The sequence below is a fragment of the Notothenia coriiceps genome, unplaced genomic scaffold, assembly GCF_000735185.1.
Source record: "Notothenia coriiceps isolate Sejong01 unplaced genomic scaffold, NC01 NC01_scaffold00036301, whole genome shotgun sequence".
Lineage (NCBI taxonomy): Eukaryota > Metazoa > Chordata > Actinopteri > Perciformes > Nototheniidae > Notothenia > Notothenia coriiceps.
The window spans coordinates 55714-77432 of NW_011369002.1; the positions used below are offsets into that span (position 1 = coordinate 55714).

The 21719-nt window shown below is 42.1% G+C and overlaps 1 protein-coding gene across 1 annotated transcript in view; it reads right to left on the bottom strand.

Moving 5' to 3' along the window:
* anos1 (anosmin 1) overlaps positions 1–20410 on the bottom strand; it is a 40358-nt gene extending 19948 nt beyond the window's left edge. The window contains exons 1-4 of the mRNA XM_010792071.1: positions 20164–20410; positions 14609–14656; positions 1296–1358; positions 778–1000 (exon numbers count right to left, since the gene is read on the bottom strand). Coding sequence (XP_010790373.1) covers positions 778–1000; positions 1296–1358; positions 14609–14656; positions 20164–20355 — 526 coding nt within the window. The 5' untranslated portion in view covers positions 20356–20410. The remainder of the gene's footprint in view (positions 1–777; positions 1001–1295; positions 1359–14608; positions 14657–20163) is intronic.
* Between the last annotated feature and the right edge of the window lie 1309 nt (positions 20411–21719).

The window sequence follows — 21719 nt, forward strand, 5'->3', positions numbered from 1 at the left end:
GAAAATTACGTTATACTCGACCGTTGACTGGTGCAGAGGGGACCGTCCTCTCCCTCGCACGAGACTCTAGTACGACCGAACCGGACAGGTCCTATTCCCGAAACTCCAAATCAAGAAATATATTTAATATATCTCAGTAATAAGTAAACAGAATTATTTCGACGTTATTTACTGTGATTTTTTCTGGAAACTGGCCGTGAAACGAATTAAAACAGCCGCCTTCTAAATTTGTAATTTGCCTGTACAACCGGAATTAGCCCCCTGCAAAAACAGGGCTGGAAAAGAGCAAATAGAGCGAAATGAGGCATGGCTAAAATGCAGGATCTGTTTGGTATTTTGAAAAAAAAACTTCACAGACATGTTTTATATAGGTATGGCTCTACAATATATTGTTCAAATATAGCATGATAGGTCCACTTTAAGTTGGTATTAACTTAAAAGATATATCAATGTTGAGTTGTATGAAAAACTTGTTATCAAACAGTTGCTTTTAACAGTAACAGAGCAACATTCAAATTCATAAATCACTCTCTTTTCAGCTTAAAAAAACGATTCATCAGCTGGTCGCTAAGGGGAGCTGCATTTCCAGGCGCTAATTATGTGTAGATTTGTCACCATGAGCGACCCCTCTAATGATGTCTCCATATTTCTATTTGTTAAATGAATATTATAATAAGAAGATTGATGATAGCCCAGAACTTGCATCCAAAGCACTATACATTTAAAGAAAATTCAATTTATTGTAATGCAATGTGGAGTTTTGACCTTTAGAATTACCTTTGTAGAGGTTCTTCGGCAGCTGGCAGGTGTGACCACAGCCGTTGGAGCAGCACTTTTTCACTGCTGAACACTCTCCATCTTCCTCACAGCTCTCCACGCAGGCTGCTGCGAAACCGCTGGCCTTCTCGGGGGCAGGACAGTCACCTTGTTTCCCTCCCTCTACTGACTTTAGGAACTCACAGCTCGTCAGACACTCGTAGTGCTTCTTGGGAAAGAGTGGCTGAGGAGTGGGGGAGGGATGAGGAGGAGGAAAAGGAAAATATACGTCAGATTCCTTTTTAATTCCAACCTGGCTGTAAACAGGCAGCTGTGAACTAACAGGGATTGTCCTGTTTACTTTTCAGATTATGACTCACCGTAGCGGTGGGTACATTTACTTTGATTCACAGAATGTCATTACAGAGAGTTACTTCACACACCTCTCAAACTTTCCTCTTATTGAATTTTCCCACTAAGTATGAAAAGCTCAAACACTTGAGTCTGAGGCGACGACAATAGTTGTGGTAGTGACATACCTCGCATAAATCCTGGCATTGGTTTTCCTTCAGGTCCCAGGATTCCTTGCAGGGCTCCAGGCACTGTGAAAATGAGAGAATGGTGTCAGTTCTTCAAAGAGCCAGCCACATCAAAGCGCCAATGCTGCGGAGATGCTTTCTGTTCTTGAGCGCCTCACTCAGCCACTTCCCCTGCACGTTCACAACAACCAGTCACACCTCTTTTTGTTACAGAAGCCTGGCATACCTTCAAAGCGCATAAACAATCTTCTACAAAAGCAAGCATTAGGCAAAGGGGGGGGGGGGGAGTCCATTATGAAACAGGCACACCCTAACTGTGTATAGACCATTTCTGATGCTTGGATCTAGTGTGCCCAAGCAGATTCTTTCTTAAATGCTATTAGCCTCCCATACTGTCTACGTCTAATTCTCTTCCCCCCCACTTATCATGCCTGTGTCTGAGCCTTATACACTCTGGCACTGGTACCCAACTTTGTTTCTTTTACCACGCTGAACGGAGAGTGCTTAATAAATGGTACACTTGGTTTAATGTTCTTGGGATTCCCTTTTCAACACGTGGAACACATTTACTGAATGTTTGGCATAGGCATGGGATAAAAGCAAAACCTCAGCGAGAGTGCAGCTCAAAGTCATTTTGCCAAACATAATGGGATGATAAACTTTCAAATGAAAGTTTACCAATCTAGTCATACTTCTTTTGCTTTAAATACTATGACCGACCCTGGATGAATCAACTTCAATAAAAGCAAGAGGAATGTCCAATGGAATCGGGCAGATGCTGCTGCTGCAGGAAAGGGAATACGTTCAGACGGGACAGAGAGAAGCGAGGGTTTTATATGCTCCCGTTGCTCGCCACGGACAGCTGGTGTGAAAGAGAAGAGCAGGCCCAGTCAAACAGTCAAACCACTGCCAGGCTGCTTCTATGCTGCACTGGGAGCAGCCCAAACCACACCAACTAGAGACCTGCCAAAGTCACTCATTCAACTCCATTTAATTTATACTCCTGCCCCCGCTACAGTAATAAGACAGGGCACGGCAGTGAGTTTTTCAACACGTTCACCTCCATTCTATGTTGGTAAATGGGAGATGGAGATATTGTACACTAGATCTGGAGATCTGCCATCAGCGGATGTACACTTTTAGCCCAGTTTCCCTAAAAAGACAGTAAGTATTGTTATGTAAGGTACTGTACAGAGCAGTGGTTAAATGAGGGCACCTACTGTAGAAAGTGTATTTTAAGTTGATGTAAGAAATTCACATTGCAGTCAGGGGGCACAGTTTTATTTATGACTCTTTAATTCACTCATTAGCCAACTCTGTCATTATTATGCCATTGCCAGTGCAAAGTTTATTTGCTTTTTATGGAGTGCGGTGGACAAGCGCATGATGAAACATAAACCTTGCTTCTGGAGGAACATGGTGCAATCAGGGAACACGCACACGTCTGCCAGCGCTCAATTACACTCACCCAAACGAGAAGCCCTGTGTGGACGGTTTGGTAAGTGTTGAGCAGCCAGCTCCAGAGGGCGGAGGAGGCAGGGAGGGAAGGAAGGTATTTTTCTTAATTACTTTATATGGCAATAAAGACATCCCCGTAATGATGATATAAAGCCTATAGTACTGCCAGAAGTATTATTGAACATCTTGGAGGGAGAGCGCATAGAGGAGCTCCAAAAGAAACTAATGTGGTTCCTACAGAGCTGATCGGGTGAAACCACTGCAACACCTCAGAGATTTAAGATGACTTACGAGCTTGAGTGCACTGTCCAAGTTATGTCTCACTGTCCAGAGGGTCTATCGATGCAGTTTTAACATCATCTGCTATTAATATTATGATGACCTTATATCATTAATTCTGTTTTCAATTGTGTCCTCTGAGGGTAGAGGCGAAGACGCGCAGTAGCAGCAGCCTCAGCATCCCAGCCTCACACAGGCACCAGGAACAATGAGGTGTTGAGGCCATAACTGCGTGCCGCACCAGTGTCTAAAGGACATTCTGCCAGTAGACGCACATGTTAAAGCCCCCAAATCCCTCCTACAAATCACTGAACATACACTCATAAGCCAGGGGATCAAGCTCATTTTACTCATTGAAAGATCTTGTGTGCACGGACTGAATGCATTCCATGGGCTTTTCATGTGGATGAATCTTTTTCTGGTTCACCACAATCACAACTATACAAGTGAAAATAGAATCATCGTTACTTCGAGATGCTCGGCCTTGCGTGCCAAGAAGCATGAATTAACAGCACATTGCGTACCAAGGATTTTGCAACACTTATCAGAAAGCTGGCTGTGTGTTTAGTGTTATATCTCACCCTAAGAGTTCCAGTTTTTTCCTTTTAACTCTTTGAGGGAATAGTAAGTAACAACAAATGCTGATTTCTGAGAGGAAGTTATATTCAAAGAAAATGATACTATTATGGCAGTTATTTTTGCTGAATGAGTGGATGAATTGGAAATGGTACTCTTATAAAAAGATAAGCATTTGTGTCGAGGCACTGAGAGCTCCTTGCAGGTGTGCTGAAAACTGACAATCTGTCAGCAATCCTACCCAGCCACACCCACAACCTGACATTTAAGGAGGGAAGAGGAGGGCCGACGACAGATGTCTTGCCAAAGCAAATAGGACGGCTGTATATAATTACAAAGGTGCTCTCATCAATCAAATGCCTGAATCCTATTTACACAGTTTGGTGCTCCATCTAAAACCATAGAACTGATGCCGCCAAAAGCATGCTTGGGAGAGAGCCATCAAAGATTTTGTTAAAAAAAAATTGATGGGGGGAACCACCTTCACCTGATCACATACAAATACACACCCTTATTGCCCCGAAAACTTCACTCCTGTTTTTACATGCTGAAAAAAGCAATACAGCTAAATTGAAACAAATTTCAACAAACCAATATACGGTTTATCACTTCCAAACCTAATTTAAAGCTTTACTAATGTATGAATGGCACACGAAACTAACACTTTTCTATTAATGAGATCTCATATCTGTGGTCCAGCAGTCAGCAATACTGAGTCTAGAAGCTTGGAGCCTTTCAAACATCTACACAGATACGCCGTTGATAGCTATGCTAGTGTTTGACTTCTGAGATCTAATCTTGAAAAACACTCCATGGAGTTGGAGTAGGAGACATAATTGAGCTGGACAGAGTGTATCTGCTGGGTATGGATGCCAATGTCTGGGTCTCCCTGAAGCAAATCTCTCCAGCTGGCAACACGGCTACCATCTGTTTGAGTATCGTAAGGAATGCATGTAATCATCCAATGTGATGTTAACATATTTTTGGACAAATTTCACCTAAAAAGACATACATTTACTCTGGGATGTAAACAAGGGCATGGGCTTGTTTCTATGGACTTGCGCTGTTAGTCCTAACAAAAGCATTTGAGCGGCTGATTTCCCCTTTGTCCTCTTATATTCCCATCCAACAGTGACACATTCTGCATGGTTAAGTAGGAACATCCATAGCGCTCTTTCACTCCCCATTTCACGCTGTAATAAAACGCAGCAGTTGTTACTCTGGGGGACCCTGAAAGGCATTCTGTGGGGCCGATGAGAGAGTCAGGCTGAATGGCAGCCAATGCCACAGCCCATCTTCACTTTGTCATGGCTGGGACGAGGCGGAGGGGAGGTGTAGGGAGTGAAGAGGGGGGGAAATGGGGGAGGAGAGGGAAGTGAGAAAGATTGGGGGGGTCGGTTCTTGTGCATAGAAGTCCCTTTCTTCGTCATTGGAGCATGGTTATCTCCACCCATCATAAAAATGCTTACAGCCTCAAGTGAGTGACTGAAATGACAAACTATGAAAAAGTGCATATGGAAAATGTCACGCAAGTGTTTTGTTTTAGTTAATGAAGCATGAACTGCTACCAGTCGAGATTGCCCCCGGCTTAACAATACACAGTGTATACAAAACAAATATGGGTAATAATTCATACTGAAGGAGATGACATTTAGCAATTTCGCCAGAGCATATTTGTACACTCATAGGGCGATGAGTGAGAGAGCTATGACTGTTCTTATTTTGTAAATAAGATATAGCACACGCTAAACCACGCAGCAGTACATGTGGGTTCCTGTGCGCTCCCTGAATCTAAAATATGGACTTCCCTTATCTCTGTGTGTATGCGAGCTAAACTTAAATGTTTCCAGCAACGGATGTCGGTGTGAAGCTCGAATGGTGTCAACAGATATTTACAAGGTGCCTTTGCAGCCCCTCGGGACGGAGCAGCTGTCTTCTTCTCTGGGAGACTCAGATATGGAGGAATCTGTGTTGTTGATCACACACATTGTAAATCTTACCTCCAATCTCATTGAGTTATGGCTATTTTCTGCTGCCCCGGCGCTTTTCACACTCCCAGGGACCGGACTCAATTATTCCAGCAGCCCTCAGCCCTCTGCTCATATCTATCGACCCGTCCAGAAGTGAATCGCCGGGGTACTGCTCTCCCCTCTATTGAAACAGGCACTTACTCCACATATTCACTCACTTCTAACTCTATTTCACTTTTATTTGGCCGCCGTCTCTATCATGAATTCCCCAGTTTCTTCTCGGCTCTTTTCTTATCTGCCTTTCATTCCCTCTCACTCTTAGACCACGTCCGCTCTAATCCAGATACATTTTAAAACCAATCTTTTCTCTCTGTTTTGGCCTTCAATCTGCACTAAGCCAGCAAGATCCTGCTCAGAAAATGGATGTTTTCCAAAACTCTTTATGAAGTAGATACATTAGAAAACACCAGCCACACGTTGCAGCACGATCAGAGAATGAGGTTTTTATCATGTGATATATCGTTCGAATGACTAATGCACTTTCACTTGCCAGAAAGGTTATTGGGCCATGTTTGAGTTGCCTCCAACTTTTTTCAATCCTCGTTTTTTGTGTGATTTCTAAGCCAATAGCCAACTTCACAATACAGGAGATGTCACTGACGCATGTGGTTTATGTATGTTGCAAGACAACAGCAAAAACCTATCAGTCTGCTGATAATGTAGAAACATTTTGGAGTCTGGTTTTGAGTTTACCATACCAACATGCCTTTGAAATGGTTTCAAAGAATCTTTTACTGAGGATGGCTGGGAGAATTTCATGCCCTTTTGAAGTGCCCTTTACCTAACGCTGTCTATGCAGAATGCACTGCATGTCTGAATAAGAGCTGCTTTTACAGTTAGCCTTGAACAGCACACAACCTTTATGGCAAAGTCTCTTTTTATACTGCACTTGTGTATTTATCAAATACAGAATGAAATAAAGATGTTCAGAGACCAGATAGAAAATGGAACATAGAAGGTAAACAATTTGCCTGCTTTTTAGAACTTATGAAGGATTAAGACGTTCGACATTGGAATTATAATGCAAATGACTCCTCGCTCTTTGTCTGTCTGACATTTGTTCCTTTTCACATCCTCGTTAAGTGGAAAGCCATAAAGAGGAGCATTATCTCAATAGTTTGTATGCTTTCTCCTGTATTCTCCTTCATGGCACACTGCACAGGCCCTTTTCAAGCTATCTTTTAGAATTCAAAGTCAGCTTGCTTTCCATTTAAAAGTGGAGGTCTTTTTTGAAAGGCAAAAAAGAAGAAGCATGCCTAAAATCTCTAAATGTAGTTGCTTTTCAGATGATGCCCATGGAGACTATGATTATAGGTTAAGCAGACTGAAACATATTTCATCAAGTGCTGGAGCTGTGATCTGACTGACTGTGAAATCATAAGCTAGAAAGGCTTTTCAATACATCTCTTACGTGCCATTAAGTTCCAAAGGACTGTAAAAATATGGCGAGTAAATCAGGAAGAAGATATCCCCGTCCTGAGCTGTTATGAGGTCTAGACACGCCATTTCCTCAACCTTGCGCGACCTTATAGTGTGTTAAGTCCATGAGATATCGAGTATTTAATTTCGTGGCTGCTGTAAATCAGCATGTGTTGAGCAGACAGTGGAGTGGATCAGGTGGATCAAAAAGATTAACCTCGCTGACTTGAGATGGGAGACTGCAACTCAATATGCAGCAAGCTCACGTGGCTGCTGATACATATGAATTAAATATTTTCCAATGACCGCTGGGTTCCTTATCTTAATTCCACGTATTCCTTTATTAAATGTAATAGGGCTGCTGGAAGGATTCCTAGTCAATGTCGATGTTTCATGTGCAACTTTAACTAACAGGAAAAGCAGTGTGTGTCAATGAAAGTGCGTCTTGAATATTCATTAAAAGCTTTGGTCGGATATTTCAGAGGGTGCAAGGATAAAATTATGCCGCAGTGGTTGCTGTGGGGTTTCTATTCTTCAATTACATAGTCATCTGCAAACTAACAGGAAACCCAAATGTCTCTGCTGTATTCAGAGCTAGAGAAGCCCACAAAGTTGCATGATGCCTGTATGGGGTGCCAGGTATTCTACTATGTGTGTGGAGCAAAATGGTTGCCGTCTCCAGTGTCTCCCTAAGCGTCCAAGTGTCAAAACTGAATGGAAATCTGGCATTAGGTGCATTGGGTGTATGTCAACTCTGTATCTGTTTAGCACTTCTGTCATAGCTGGTCTAAGGATGCAGGATAAAGCTGGCACTGGCCAGATCCTGCACTATCCAAACACCTAAAATAAAGAAAAAGGTGAGGAGAAACAACAAATTGAATTTATATATTTATTTAGTTAATTTGTCTTTAGGCAAATCTGCTTGTTAAGTCAAGTTTTGCGCTGTGCCAACCTGAATACAGTTATGCAGGGTTGCCGGTAACAGCAACTCACTGACTACATTTGTTTTTATTAATAAGTAATGTAAGAATCAGGTATTATAACTATGCCAGTTTATTCACACCAATATTGATACGGACTTTAACACTTTAATGACAAATTTTCCAAATCTTCAAGTGTTTTAAAGCCCTGAGACGGTTATATGCTGTGAACGATTCCAGCTTCATAATTCCTTCATATTTACAACCAAGTCAACACTGTAGTATTCCAGCTCTACTGGGGATGAGCTCAGACGTACACAGATCGCAACTGTTTCGTTTTGTTTCTCAAAACTAGGCTCTGCTACGGTGAGTAACCTAGTAGGTGGTGTCGCAGACATTCTCTGAGCATCACTTTAATTATTAATTTAAATGCAGTTGAGGGTGCAGACAACAAAGAACTGAAAAGGAATAGCTTGGCAGAAAGTGAGAAGGAAAAGAGGAGGAGCAGGAGGGGCAGTGCATGAATTATACATTTAGCCCACAATCAGAGGTGCCTGCCTTATTTATGAGCAAAAAAGCCCTCACAGCTTAGCCAGAATTGTGCTTTGTCTGCTGTGGAATGCAATAGCAGTTCACTTAATACTTAATGACTCTGAAGTTTCACCCAGACACACACAGACCGATGCCCCCCTCCTCTATGAGGGCTCCTTCCCTTGCCATCTTATGTTGTTATGTGGCGCAGTGGCAGGAGTCAAACTTACAGTGGCTGTAACCAGAGCTTCAGCTATCACCTACCTCTGAGCTCAGTTTACATTTCATGACAATTAGACTCAACAGGAAGTATCCATCATGTGGGGTCAGATTGGTGATAAAGGAGGCCTCTCGGTGACGTGGCATGGGAAAGCCAAACCCTTTTCCGTAGTTCTCAGAAAACCCATGTCAGATCTGCCCTAACACACGATTTACTGTATTTGCTCCCACACCACCACACTGACTAATGTTATGATGACAGATGCTAGGAGTGGAGTTGAAAATGCGATCATATGATAAAACACTTCCTCATTGCCAGAGCCATTTATTTTAACCGTCTATAGAGTTGATTTACAGCAACGATAATGAACTCGCAGAGGATGAAAAATACATTTCTGTCATCGCAGATTGAGGAGACAGTAAACAACATGAAAGGATGTCAGTGACCACTCAAGCCGTCTCAAATGAACTGAGACTTCTCTCGATATAGGCCAACAACATGTAAAACAAAACACGCCTTTGAGGGGAGTAAAGCCATCCCATAATCTCTTGCTGCAGTCACATTCCACCACTATCTCCACTTGTTTATTTGGGTCTCTGCAACACTTGAAATGAACTAATCCCACTTGCCCTCTCCAGCCTCCACTAACAGCCCCTCACACCAGCGCAGACCGATAAACAATGTGCCGGCCAACAACAGTGATATAAGGCTTTCTATTTCTCGGATGGGATGATTGATTTCTCTTTTATGAGCATTTCAAAAGCTAAGAACAAAGACTGTTCAAAAAGAGGGTAAACCTGGGTGGGAAGACTTTTGGAAATAAATTGAAAACAAACAAAAGAACCAATGAAGGCGTTTTTCCCATTGCTGATCTGTCAGTAAATCAGAAGTAAAAATCACTCTGCGGAAGGAGTCGTGTCCAGGGTAAAGGTAAAGAGAGCTGTCGATCATCATCTCTTGACACACATTCTTGTTTTTAATCGTCCTGAAACTGTCACAAACAATCTATGGGATTTATCTGCAGGACGCAGCAGATCTGACTGGAGCTGGAATAAATTGATAAGCCCCCATCCACTAAGTACATCAGCTTTAAGATTTTAATCTTCTCTCCGTCAATGTGACCATTGCCATGATTAGTTCTGTAACGACATATTAACAGAGACCATAAATATAGCTGCGGATAATTTCTTGCTGTAGCACCTCTAAACATGTGACCTTTGGAGTTAAATGACAGCGAAGTCAACATGAAAGTTATATTGTAATCTGCGATATTTAGCCAATACATCCTCAGTAAGAGAAAAAACACTTAGATGACAGCAGATTGTCACAGTGTGACTGGTCATTACTTTTAAGAGAGGATTTCACAGCCGCTTTGATTACATTAATCCTTCAAGGGAATGAAATCCCGTCTGACAGGGAGAACACGTGAAATCAGGCTATCTGTGAGAGGTTGATTAACTCAGAAAATAAATGGCTACTATTTGAAAAGGCTCTGCGGGATCAATATAAACACAGGTTGGTATGAGACAGCGAGTGTAATTCTTCATGGAGGATTTCCTGGAGTGCTCATCACTCAGATGTTGAATAGGCAGTGTAGCAGAGAGCGGCTTTAGATGTGAGCTTTCACTGCTGGGGAAATACAAACTGCAGTTCCTCTGCCTCCTCTCCTGTGGCCACATCTTTGGTTTTCTGCTGTGGGGGTTCATTCTCTGCCACCCACCATGTGAATAATGAGCTCCACAGATAGCAGCCAATGAAGCGACCCCCCCTTTAGCCAATGAAACTTAACAACCATGTCCAGATCAGGTCCTTCCTGCTGGGACTGACCAGCCTTGCTTCACACTCCTCCGCCACCCACACACACTAACACTCACACTGCCTCAAACTAGATAAAACATAACAAAAAAAAAGGCCTCAGAGAAAGTACAGCGACAGCAGGATTCCCACAGCAGAAATCTTTCACATACACTGTATATATGCAATTATAACATCTATTAAGTCAAACTGGCATAGACTGTTTCTTAAATTCCTCCCTCTGCTTAGCAGTTCCTCTGACAGGCATCCAGACACACTGCCCTTTTGACAGATTGATTTCTGGTCCAGCTTGCTTTTAGGTGTTGGTGCTGGTAATGTGGCTAACACAGGGAGGTGAGACCAACGTCTGGCCTCAGCATGACCAAAAGGTGCTTTGAAGTCTTTCTAAGCACCTAACAACTCCAGCCATGCCTAGCTGTAAACCTACAAACCAGCACCTAATTTGTTACATCTTTTCAAAAACACACTACCTACCGCCGAAAAAAAGATGACCACACAAAAGACTAGTAAATCGCATTGACACACTTGCAAAGCTTCAAGTGAGAGTGACCGTTCTCCAAAGTATGCACTGTTGTTTGTGTTTTTAATGAAGATTCATATAAACTTAAGAATGAGGCGGCGCTTCTGAGTTCTTTATATATGTTCATCTGACCCTGAAAAAAGAACAACTGATGGGAAGTTTGACCACTTTATTTTGGCGTGAGAAAATGTGGGGTTTGGGAGAGGGGGGTTTGACAAGAAAGACACTTTTGAATGAGACATAGTAGCATTCCAGTGATTGTTATTCAAGCAAACGGCTCCAAAGCTTCCGACATGTGAAGACGAGGGTGCATGTATTCCAAAAGAGTAAACACTTCTTATTCTTGCTCTGGTATGCACAGCTCAGGGTGTGATTGTTGGGAAAAAGCGCTCAAAAGAGCCACCTGGGAAATGTGAGACGTCTATGGAAGACGTGCAGGACAGACAATGATGCTTTCTAAAGCTTTTCCCTGTCGAAAGTCTTTTTAAATAAAGAGCAGGGATGTGGCAGGTTTAGAGAAATATAAGGCAAAGTAAACATCTCCGTGCTAAAATATGTTTTATCACAGTCCAGTGTTTTAATTCTCTTCTGTTCAGCAATCCCCACTCTATATAACTCATTGAGAGATCAGTCTCAAAGGATGAAAAATAAAACTGATTTAAAAAAAATTGTTCAGGATGTTCGTGTCTGTTTACAAGAAAAATATGACACTTTTCTTCCTCAGGAATTATAACTGGTGGCCACGTTCCAATTGCTCAGCAAAAGCCAACTTATCCGAGCATAATGCACATGTCCTTTCTGTCTTCCTTCCCGGAGAGAAGTTTGAGTAATGAAGCGCACCGCTTTGTTGTAGCCTGGCCTTTAGCTGCCTTAAGTCAATCCTAGCATTTGATTTGGAGCCTGGATCACACCCATGGGGGAAAAGCAAAAACCCTGCTAACATCAGACATGCTCTGAATGTGGAAAGCTTCTTGGCCGCATCCACACACTCTCCCATGCACACACGCACAAAACCTATTTTCTTTGCACCAGCAGAAAAAAGAGAACACCCTGGACTGAGTTTTGAAAACTTTCAGGGAACACGTCAAAACTTCTCTAGTAGGGAAGCTCTAACAGTAGGCAGACAAAATGACAATAGCCCACAGAAAATGCCTTCTGTCTGTTCTCCACTGTTATGGCATGATAATGACTCCCCGGCTCTCCAAATGCCACTTTGCTTTGCTCTGGAGAGAGGGCATGCAGGTTAATTACCATGACAATGGGGACACTGAGAGCGGGGCCGGCTCTGGACACTGCATAGGAGATGACCGGGATGACTTTGTCTACACAAATGGAAGCGGGGGGCTTTGATTTCCTAAAACGCAGACAGATGGACGAGGTCACCGCATCTTTGTCTGAATTATTAGGCAGTCCTTCCCCGCATTTTCCTCACAGGCGGGGAGCACTGTGAGGGTCTTTAACAGAGCTCTGGGTGGACAGGCCTTCTGCCCTAACGCACACCCCGGGAGCCACAGCCTTTGTCTCTCTGTTTGACTGTGTGCTGTTCATGAAGTGAAGAGGCTAATCAGCGGCTGTAGAGCTATTCACAGGGAACCACTGTACAGCATGGGCCCATTTGCTACAATTGTTAAAGTGGCAACAATGGCTCAGTGTTCTGACACACTACACACAGACCCTGAATGTGCACTCGAGTCATTGATGTGGATGTGAAGTGTGGTGGTGTTTGCTTCCACAATATTGACTTCTGGCCGCAAATTAAACTTCAGCACCATGCCGTGGCCTGCATGTTGAATGGCTGAACTTAAAGCTAGGATACAATTAAACTAATTAAATTCAGAGAGCCCTTGAAACGATCTCAAGAGTGGCCGAGCACCACATTTATATAGCAGTAACACAAGCATGTCATTATTTTTTAGTGCTTACATCCAATCGAGCCTCATTTATTTACGGCCTACCAGTAGGATGAATGAGTGCTAACTGACATGCTTGTTCGAGCAAGCAGAACAAGAAGTCCATTAAAGAGTTTTTGGGACATTTGCAGAGTCTGAGCAATGTAAGCTGGTTGATTATGAAAACAGTATGCTGTGTTTGGACTCACAGCCAGCAAAAGCCTTCTTCAAACATAAAACCCCGAACGACTGGGGAATGACTAGAGCCAAGAGCCAATGTTGGCCATCACAGTGGAAAGGAAAGAAACAAGTTTCACAGTATTAGTGAAAACAAAAGAGGCTTGACTTTTCAAATGCCTTTACATTCATTTTTGAATTGTCACAGAATTATTATCACTCGTTATCTAGTTGATTGTGCTTTGCCTTACTTAAGTTGCTTAAATCCCCTCATTGAGCCCAATAGTCAAACTTAATCATTAAAAGAAACACAATATAACAACAGCTTACAATTTACACGCAGATTAGGACACGGTGAGTGATATGATAATGTTTGTAAGAGAAGTTGGTTAAGAGAAGTCACTATACACTTGCTGATGTAGTAGGAAGCACAAGGAACAATAGCACTGCTGTATCCTAGGCAAATGCAAATTGCCAAGGAAACTATTTGAAATTCAAAAGAGGAATTTAAAAATCAAACACAAAGGGTCATTTTGGGAGGCAACTGATACTAGACACTGATTGTGATTTATATGTACACCAAATGCAAGACTGTGTTAAATAAGCATGAGAAAAAAGTCAGCTTTTTCCTGAATTTCCAATTAATGTGATTGGCCCCAAATTGTTAACATGCATTCCTTTATTAGTACACGTTTGGTGGACTTTTGAGAGAAAACTATACATTCATACAAGCAGTACATCTAAAATATCATCACCCCCACAATAACATGCTTCCTGTATCCTATCAAAGCTATGTATACGTGTTGTCTATCTCACTTTAAGTCCTCACGGGCAAACCGCAATGAATCCTGGTTTCACGGTCTGTGTGTGAGGAGATGAGAGCCTCTGACAGCTACACAGAGCATTGTTCACATTTCTCCTTTGGTAGCATATCATCCTCCTTATTTCAGCTCCATAGTGTTCTCTGACTACAGTCTATACGGCACATCTCTGAGGGCCTTGTCAACAGCGCAGGGAGAGTCTGATAGAATGTGTCAGCGCCATCTTTTCAGAAGAGCTGTCAACACCAGCTTTGTATCAACCTTCTTTGGGACAGGGCATGAAACACAAACAAGCCCTGCGGGAGGTGCGGTGTAAAGCATCCTTCTGAAATTCCAAATGAGACGAGAAGGAATAACAATCACGGTTTGCTTTCATAAATCAACACCCATTTAAGCTTACCAAATCTTATTTAATTGTATTTAATTGTCTCCCGTTTACGATAGCAAATGAGTTTCAGTGAAAGCAGAATTAAGGACTAGATGAAAAGAAAATCCTTTTTCTCATCGTAGTCTATGTCAACAGCTCTCGGATTGATTCCTGCAGGCATGACAAAACTAGTCCTGTCGTGACTCGCACACTTTATGTGGCATTATCCTCGGATAAATAGCCATGTACTTGGCATGTGTTTCATTCATGAAAGAAGGGAAACCACAGTACCTTGGAGCACTGCTTGTGATTCTGGCACCAAACCAAGGACCCGTTATTCTGTGAAAGAGAAAGAAAATGTCATCAGTCATCAGAGGAATACACCCACAATGATCAAATCATCAAATGTAACTCTCCTATCGCAGTATATCTTCAAACCGCTTTCCTTAAGTCAAGGCCTTTTTGAGTAACACATTAAAGCTAGACACATTTCAAGGACTCAGCTTTGCATACAGAGTGCCTGTAACACAAGCAGGGAAGTGGGGTCAGTCACCAGGGCCAGGGCAAACCTCTGGCCAGTTTCAGCAGAGCATGGTGACCTCAGATATTCTGACACTCTGTTTGATCTCTCAACATACGTAACCAAGGTCACTGAGGCGAGAACTGATGTCAGCACTCCTGTGCAGACTGCAGATACTGCCAATTTCCTCTAATTGCAGTGGAAGTGCCAACTTCTGCGCTTCAGCAAGGCAAACATTTGGTCCTAATAGTGCAGCGTATTTATAAATCCTCCACGTGTAAATATGGGGAGTTGTCAAGCGAAGGACCAGTGGGGGTAAATGGCTTGTGCAAGTGGTCATTTCCTGAATGCCATTAGGGGGAGGAATTATGCTGTCATCCTCTGCAAACATAATTGAGCTTTGATGGCAAGTGCAAGGCTAGTGCTTCAGAATAAATGACCAGTTAGTCAACATGAAAGAGACAAAGTGTTTGAACGTGACGTGTATCAGAAATATGTGACACTTGGAACAACTTTATAAAAACACTGAAATAAGATTTAAGATCATATGTTTTCTACACCTGGGAATAAATTATAAAAAATCAAATGCAGTTTCTTTAATTAAATCCATTGTAGTCGATGACCTAAATCTGAGCTTCACTTTTGGCTGTTCCCTGCGCGTCTGTGTGAAAGCAATGCGGCAGGCCGATACAGCCAAACTTTCAGGGTCTGCAGGCAAAAAGTCTGTTTAAGTTCAATGTCAAGTTCAAAGCCTTTTTCCCACAATGTAATCCAAAAGAAATTTCCCATGAGACCTTAGGAGAGAACTTATCATTAAAGGGTTTAATTTGACATCCAGTACCAGTAAGTGCTCTGCTTTTAGTGTCAAGGATAATGGTCAAATGGCTTCAAAGGCATCTGTGATTGTTTGGTCATGTCTTGGGAGAAAATCTTCAACAAAAAAAACTGCAGATAGCAATGAAAAATGGATGAATCTGAGCGCCAAGGAGACCAATAATTGTGTTTTAATTTTGATACAAAATGAAGCAGTAATGAGCGTCAACTTGGCTGAGGAGTGCTCAGCCATTTTTCCTTCCTTTTTCTGATTAATAGAACACACAAATAATGAAAAAATGAAAATACATGATTAAAATCCTTGTGGACTTTTCTAATTTATATAAATTATCAATCAAACATGGCCAAACCGCCCTGTCGGGGACACGCCGTAAATAAGACCTTGACATTTACACTGGCAGCCAGTTCCTCTGGATAATCTATTCAGATTGTCACAACTCCAGACCATGTTCTAAATCACCAATCCGGTTTTTGACACCTTTCTTTGCCCATCTATCAGCGGCGACAGGGCCCGGTCCACAGAGGGGCTAATTTTGCTCTGTGACAGCATCCCTATAGCAGAGAAGCTCAGCAGGATGTTGCCCCAGCTGTCCAGGCCTGACCCCACCATGTCAGGGACCAACGGGGGAATAATTATAGGTCAGAACTTCATCCCTCTGACTCACCATGACATTCCTCTGCAGTTTGAACATTATACAGTGCTGAGGACTGTCAAGGACTCCAATAAATGAATGCTTTCCAGATATCCTCCTGTGTGATGGGGTCGAGGAGAGGAGACCAGACAGGGGTATACGAGTGTGGCAGAGGCGAACTCCTCGCTTTGTTAGTGACACCGGTGCAGTCATGTAAACAGGGGATTTATCACAGAGATACATTATGGCAGTTGTCAACTGAGAAGACAGGGCAGGTGGCCAGGGGCGTGTTGTATTGTCTAGACAACTGAGGGGGAACATGGACAAAAACCCCTTTTATCTTTGAGGATAGCATTCCACCTTTTGAAAATGGAAATATTTTGTTTCCTATGAGCCTCTGATTTGAATTAAAAGGATCTCCGATTACACTGACGATTTGTGTTTGAATTCTATGTAGTCTTGCCTTTATGTCTGACACTAGAACATACTGTGGGTCTTTGAGACCTTGTACACTCCTTGCTAAGTCAACAGGAGACAGTACTTCAAAGGACAGCCTGGTGTCTCTGTGTCCTTTGACAGCACAGGGGTCCTCAGGCAACACCAAAATAACTGATCCTTAAGGGCACATATGCAGCACTAAAATAAAGCGCTTCAAGATTTAGGCTCAGACTTGAGTGGGTGTGAGGGCTGCGGTCTTTCGGCTCATCAATTATTCACTTAAACTGAATTATTTGTCAGGATCTCTGAAAGTGAGCTAATGTGTCCAGCGCACATCCAATGTTAACATTAAAGGGAGTTTCAGAAATCTGAAGCAACACTGGTGTAAAGTTGTCCCTACTTAGGAATGAAGGCTATTTGTCAAATGAGGTAGCTCAGGGTGTAGCAGAGGTAGAGGCTGAGATTTACAGACAGGACTGTCAGAGTTTTAAAGCGTTTACAGAGAGGTGAGGCCAAGCAACATAGACCTCTATTCATCCGCTGTCTTCGCTAATGAAAAACTCCACACATGAGACAAGCACTGGCTGAGGTTTGATTCCACCGCAGGTTATTTAATATCAAAGGCCAAAATAAGGGGACACGGAAAAACTACTTTACTTGTGTTGTTTCTTCCATTTGCTTACTGTTAAACACACAGCCTTTAAGTTATATGATAATACCTTACTGTGCAGCACATTATAAATGAATGACTGAATTTAAAACGTTTTTATTGCTTTGAATGTAATAACAAGACCTGGACACACCTTGTTTTTGGCTTCACAGGTCCCCACATAAATAATCCACTACAAGGTTGATGCTTTCAGAATACATTATTGCACAGGGCTCCCCGCTCGCTCTTAATGTTTTAAAGTGTCCGAGGCTAATATTTATGGTTGGGTGTTCCCCTCTGTCTATTGTACTGGGGTGACAAGTTCTCCAAATGTGGAGTAAAATGTCAATAAATCTACATTTGGAAACACTATTACATACATCAATAAATCTAAAGTTGCTATAAATCTGTCAACCAATGGACGACCAGTGGGTTTCCTAACTCTGCAACACCATGCTTGTTTCCATTTCACACTAATTCATAATTGCAACGATTAAAACAAAGTCTCTGATTTGCCATCCGATTCAGCCACATAAAAAGGAAAGACACATGGGTGTTCGTAACATCTGCAAGTGCTAAATTCTCCAAGTATCGTTCCAGTATTCACAGAATGATCATATTAAAGCTGAAATGAAAAACAGAGTTTTAAATTCCAGCCGCAAAATGTGTTAAGAGTGCAATTTGTCTCTTGTACCCTGACCAAAATAAGTAGTGGTCCGTATAGATTACTACATATTGAGTTGATACAGTAAAATGTGAAGGAACGGTAGGCGAAAGTCACAGCTTTGACATACAGCCCAGGCATTTCATTTCCATTAAAATGGAAAGTGTTGCTTGTCTTGGTTTTCCTATCCAGTATTAAATGACCCCTTAAGGATGTCCGAGTTGAATTAAGAGGTCTGTCGTATCAATCACTGGAGTGGAGCTGTCGGCCCGGTGCTGTAATAAGATCTGGCCGAGGAAAAAGATCCACCTGTAGGTTGTGCTGACTGAGCATGCTCCAGTGTTGTGGCAACGGTACATTAGAGCTTATCACATTTAGCACAATTGGGCGCAAGCATTTAGCAGGAAGGTGACCTCGGAGGAGCGGCATCAGTAACTCCATGTATCCTCTGCATGCCGAGGTGTGATGCTGGCATTTATTGGCAGGGCCAGGGGGTAGAGGGCAGGGGGGAGGAGAGCCATATGTTTTTGCAGCTGACCAGACCCCCCCATTTTCACATGAAAGGACTGTTGAGAACACAGTGCATATAAGACAGTCCTTGCAGATTATCAACAATTGCCTTCTATTCTTAGACCTAAAAGCTTGCTCAAGCAACCTTGCTTATCACTAACCACAAAAATCTTCCTCTCTTTAGAGAAATACCTCCCTCTCATTTTCTCCTCACTGAAAAACGGCTGCCTCAGACTCAGAGGCTCTGCAGTCAATTATATAGACTATTAGCTGTTCATTAGAGGCGAGACTTCCACCAGTTATTTGACTTCTCTGTCAGCTGGTGACTAATTCAATTCCCAAACTTTGCAACCCAGAGCAGCAATATACCCTTGGATTATTTTCAAAACAAATCCCTCCACACTTGCCAAGTGAATTAAGAAACACTGTTTTCAATCTGTGTCCTTTGGATGCACAGCACTGTTGTTTTATGTCCTACCAGGATGTTAATTGCAGTAAAGTGTATTCATCCCTCACCCCCCGGTGTATATGGCCCATTGCCCCCTTACTAAAATTGCCAGAATTAACTGCAGTAGGTCTCTCGGTCTCACAGACATGCTTTGAGAACTCCCACACCAGATCAATAATTGCTTTCAAAGTTAAGTTAATTGGTGACAAAGAAACAAGCAATGCACTCTGTTGATTCATTAGACCTAATGACAAATTGCTCCACAGTGTTTCCTGACAATTACTGTTTCATTAATGCACCTTGAGAAATACAAGCCTTACAAATGCAAATGAAGAGAGTATAAAGGCGGTCACCAGATAGATAGCTGGTGAAAAGGAGCAAAGGGGAGAAGGATCAGTGACCAGTCCTTTTCTCTTGGAAGTCCAGGGAGAGAACAGTGTGTCCAGTGGAGGGTGAAAAACAACTTCTGACACCATACTAAATCATACAAAGAATACAGCTAATTTGGATGAGCTTCTTCTGCACCACAACATGCTTCTTGGGACACTCGTGTAAAATGCTCACTCTGAACTTGAATTAAAAAGGCAGTGTTTTCCTCATATGAGATGCCATATAAATAGATGGGCAACCAAGTAAGTAACACTGTAGAGTCAGAGGAGTTAAGTCCCATTTGCACTGGCAGAAAAGGGTGTCTCATTTTCCAAAAATTAGCAACTAATGAATGGAAACTGGCTCCACTGATAGGCTTCCATCACCCTTCAGTCCCAGAAATACCGCAATGTGTGGGGCTAATGAGATATATTTCAAAGCGTCCCACTCTACACGGCCAAATATTCACTGCATGTGGCAACTTTACAAGCAACTCAAAGCTTCATGCAAATGCGTAAATGTGCTGGTGTTTTTAGGTTGCTGACACTTGTCGTTAGAAAAGGTTTAATTTCCTTGTCAGTGGGAGAAAAAGTGAGAAAGCAATTCAGCACCATTAGTGACCTGCTCCTGTCTGCTTAAAATATGCTCAAGAGAAACAGGTTTGACTTGTGTGGGAAGGATTAATCTAGCACATTCTCATTCATTTAATAATTGCTACAACAGCGCGTGTATTCATCATTTCCAACGCCAGAAGTTTAGGGTCTGTGACCACATGCTCGTACCTGGGAGTGCTTGAAAAAAGCGGAGATGCGAGTGATGTGCAGACTGAGGCATCTCGAGGCGCATCTTGCTCGGTAAATACTGCCAGTGAAGAAAGAGTCGTCCTGCTTCCTCGCAGACACACTTCCCGGGCTCATTAACGCTGTAATCCACAAACATAGGGTCAGACACACGTTCAGGCTCCTAGAAAACATGGTCCCGCAGATGTGTATTTAATCCCTCCACGGATCGGACAATACTGCGTGCAGGCTCCGCCGGAGAAACTAAAGAAACTTCAATTATACACTGGGGAGGAGTCAAGGGCTCACGCGCCCTGTGATTGGATGATGCTGCGGTGACTGACAGACACGAGGAGCGTTAAAGCAGGTAGCTGCTGCAGAGTCCTGCACACTGAGCACCGTTTGTGTTCACTGCATGGCCAGGGTGATCAGAGAGGGGCAGCAAGCAGAAATAATGGAAATCAAGATCTAAAATCATGACTTGTAATAGGTAATGGTCTTAACAGCAGTATACATACAAATAAGTTATCATTTTGTTAATTATTTAATAATTAATGTTTAAATCTTATCTGAACAAAATCAACCCATAACTTTTTTTTTTTTAAGTTCACAATCAATTTGCATTACAAATATGCAGTTTTTTTAATGGTGGACTTTTGACTGGTGTTTTTTTCCAGTGTCACTTACACCTGCTTATTGTGTATTGTTTATTGTGTTGTTCAAACCCAATGTATCTATCCATCTAATAGTTGGGAAATCTCATTCTGTTATGTAGCCTACTGCTGCAATGTTTTACTGTAGATCAATTTAGATGGGGGAATTAGAATCTTAATGTGTCTCATCAGTAGCCTACTCAAGTAGAAGTAGAAGTAGAAATAGAAGTAGTAGAAGTCTCAAGTTTGTAATGCAGACTTTCTGATTTACAATTTAAATCTCACCTGATCGGGGTTATTTTATTCAAACTTTGGAAAGTGTCTCCAGAACTTAACTTATTGAGTTACCTTGGTAAAGTGCCCTTTTCTTGTAATACAAATGTTGACTTCCCAAATGTACTAAAAGGTAAATAATGACCTCAGTAATAATATGTGATATTATAACTATGGAAAATTAAAAAAGGAACATTAAAAAAAGAAAAAAATTGCTAAAAATATTTGTTTATTAATTTTGTTTATTTCCATTGATCCTTCTCTCATTTCATAAATAAATTCATTTTTTGGCAGTTAAAGGTTTGTGACGGTAATAATTATGCTCCATCTACTTATTCACACATGATGCACAATGCAAAGCTAGATACACACCTGTCTGCTAAGCAGGAGGGTTTTCCCTACTGCCATCTACCGATGACACAACTCATCAGAAATGTGGAGAAGCCAGGTTTCCTGTATCAAACCCTCACATATGGCATTACTGAAGCTTGCCAACATCGCAGGGAAGTCCTTTCCCTTTAGCTCTCACTTCCCAGTTTAACAGTAGCTTGGAAAAACAAATCTACTCGGAAAACTATTAAAATCATCCTGACTAAATTCCTCAAGCTGGACTACTAACTTCTGGCCTGAGGT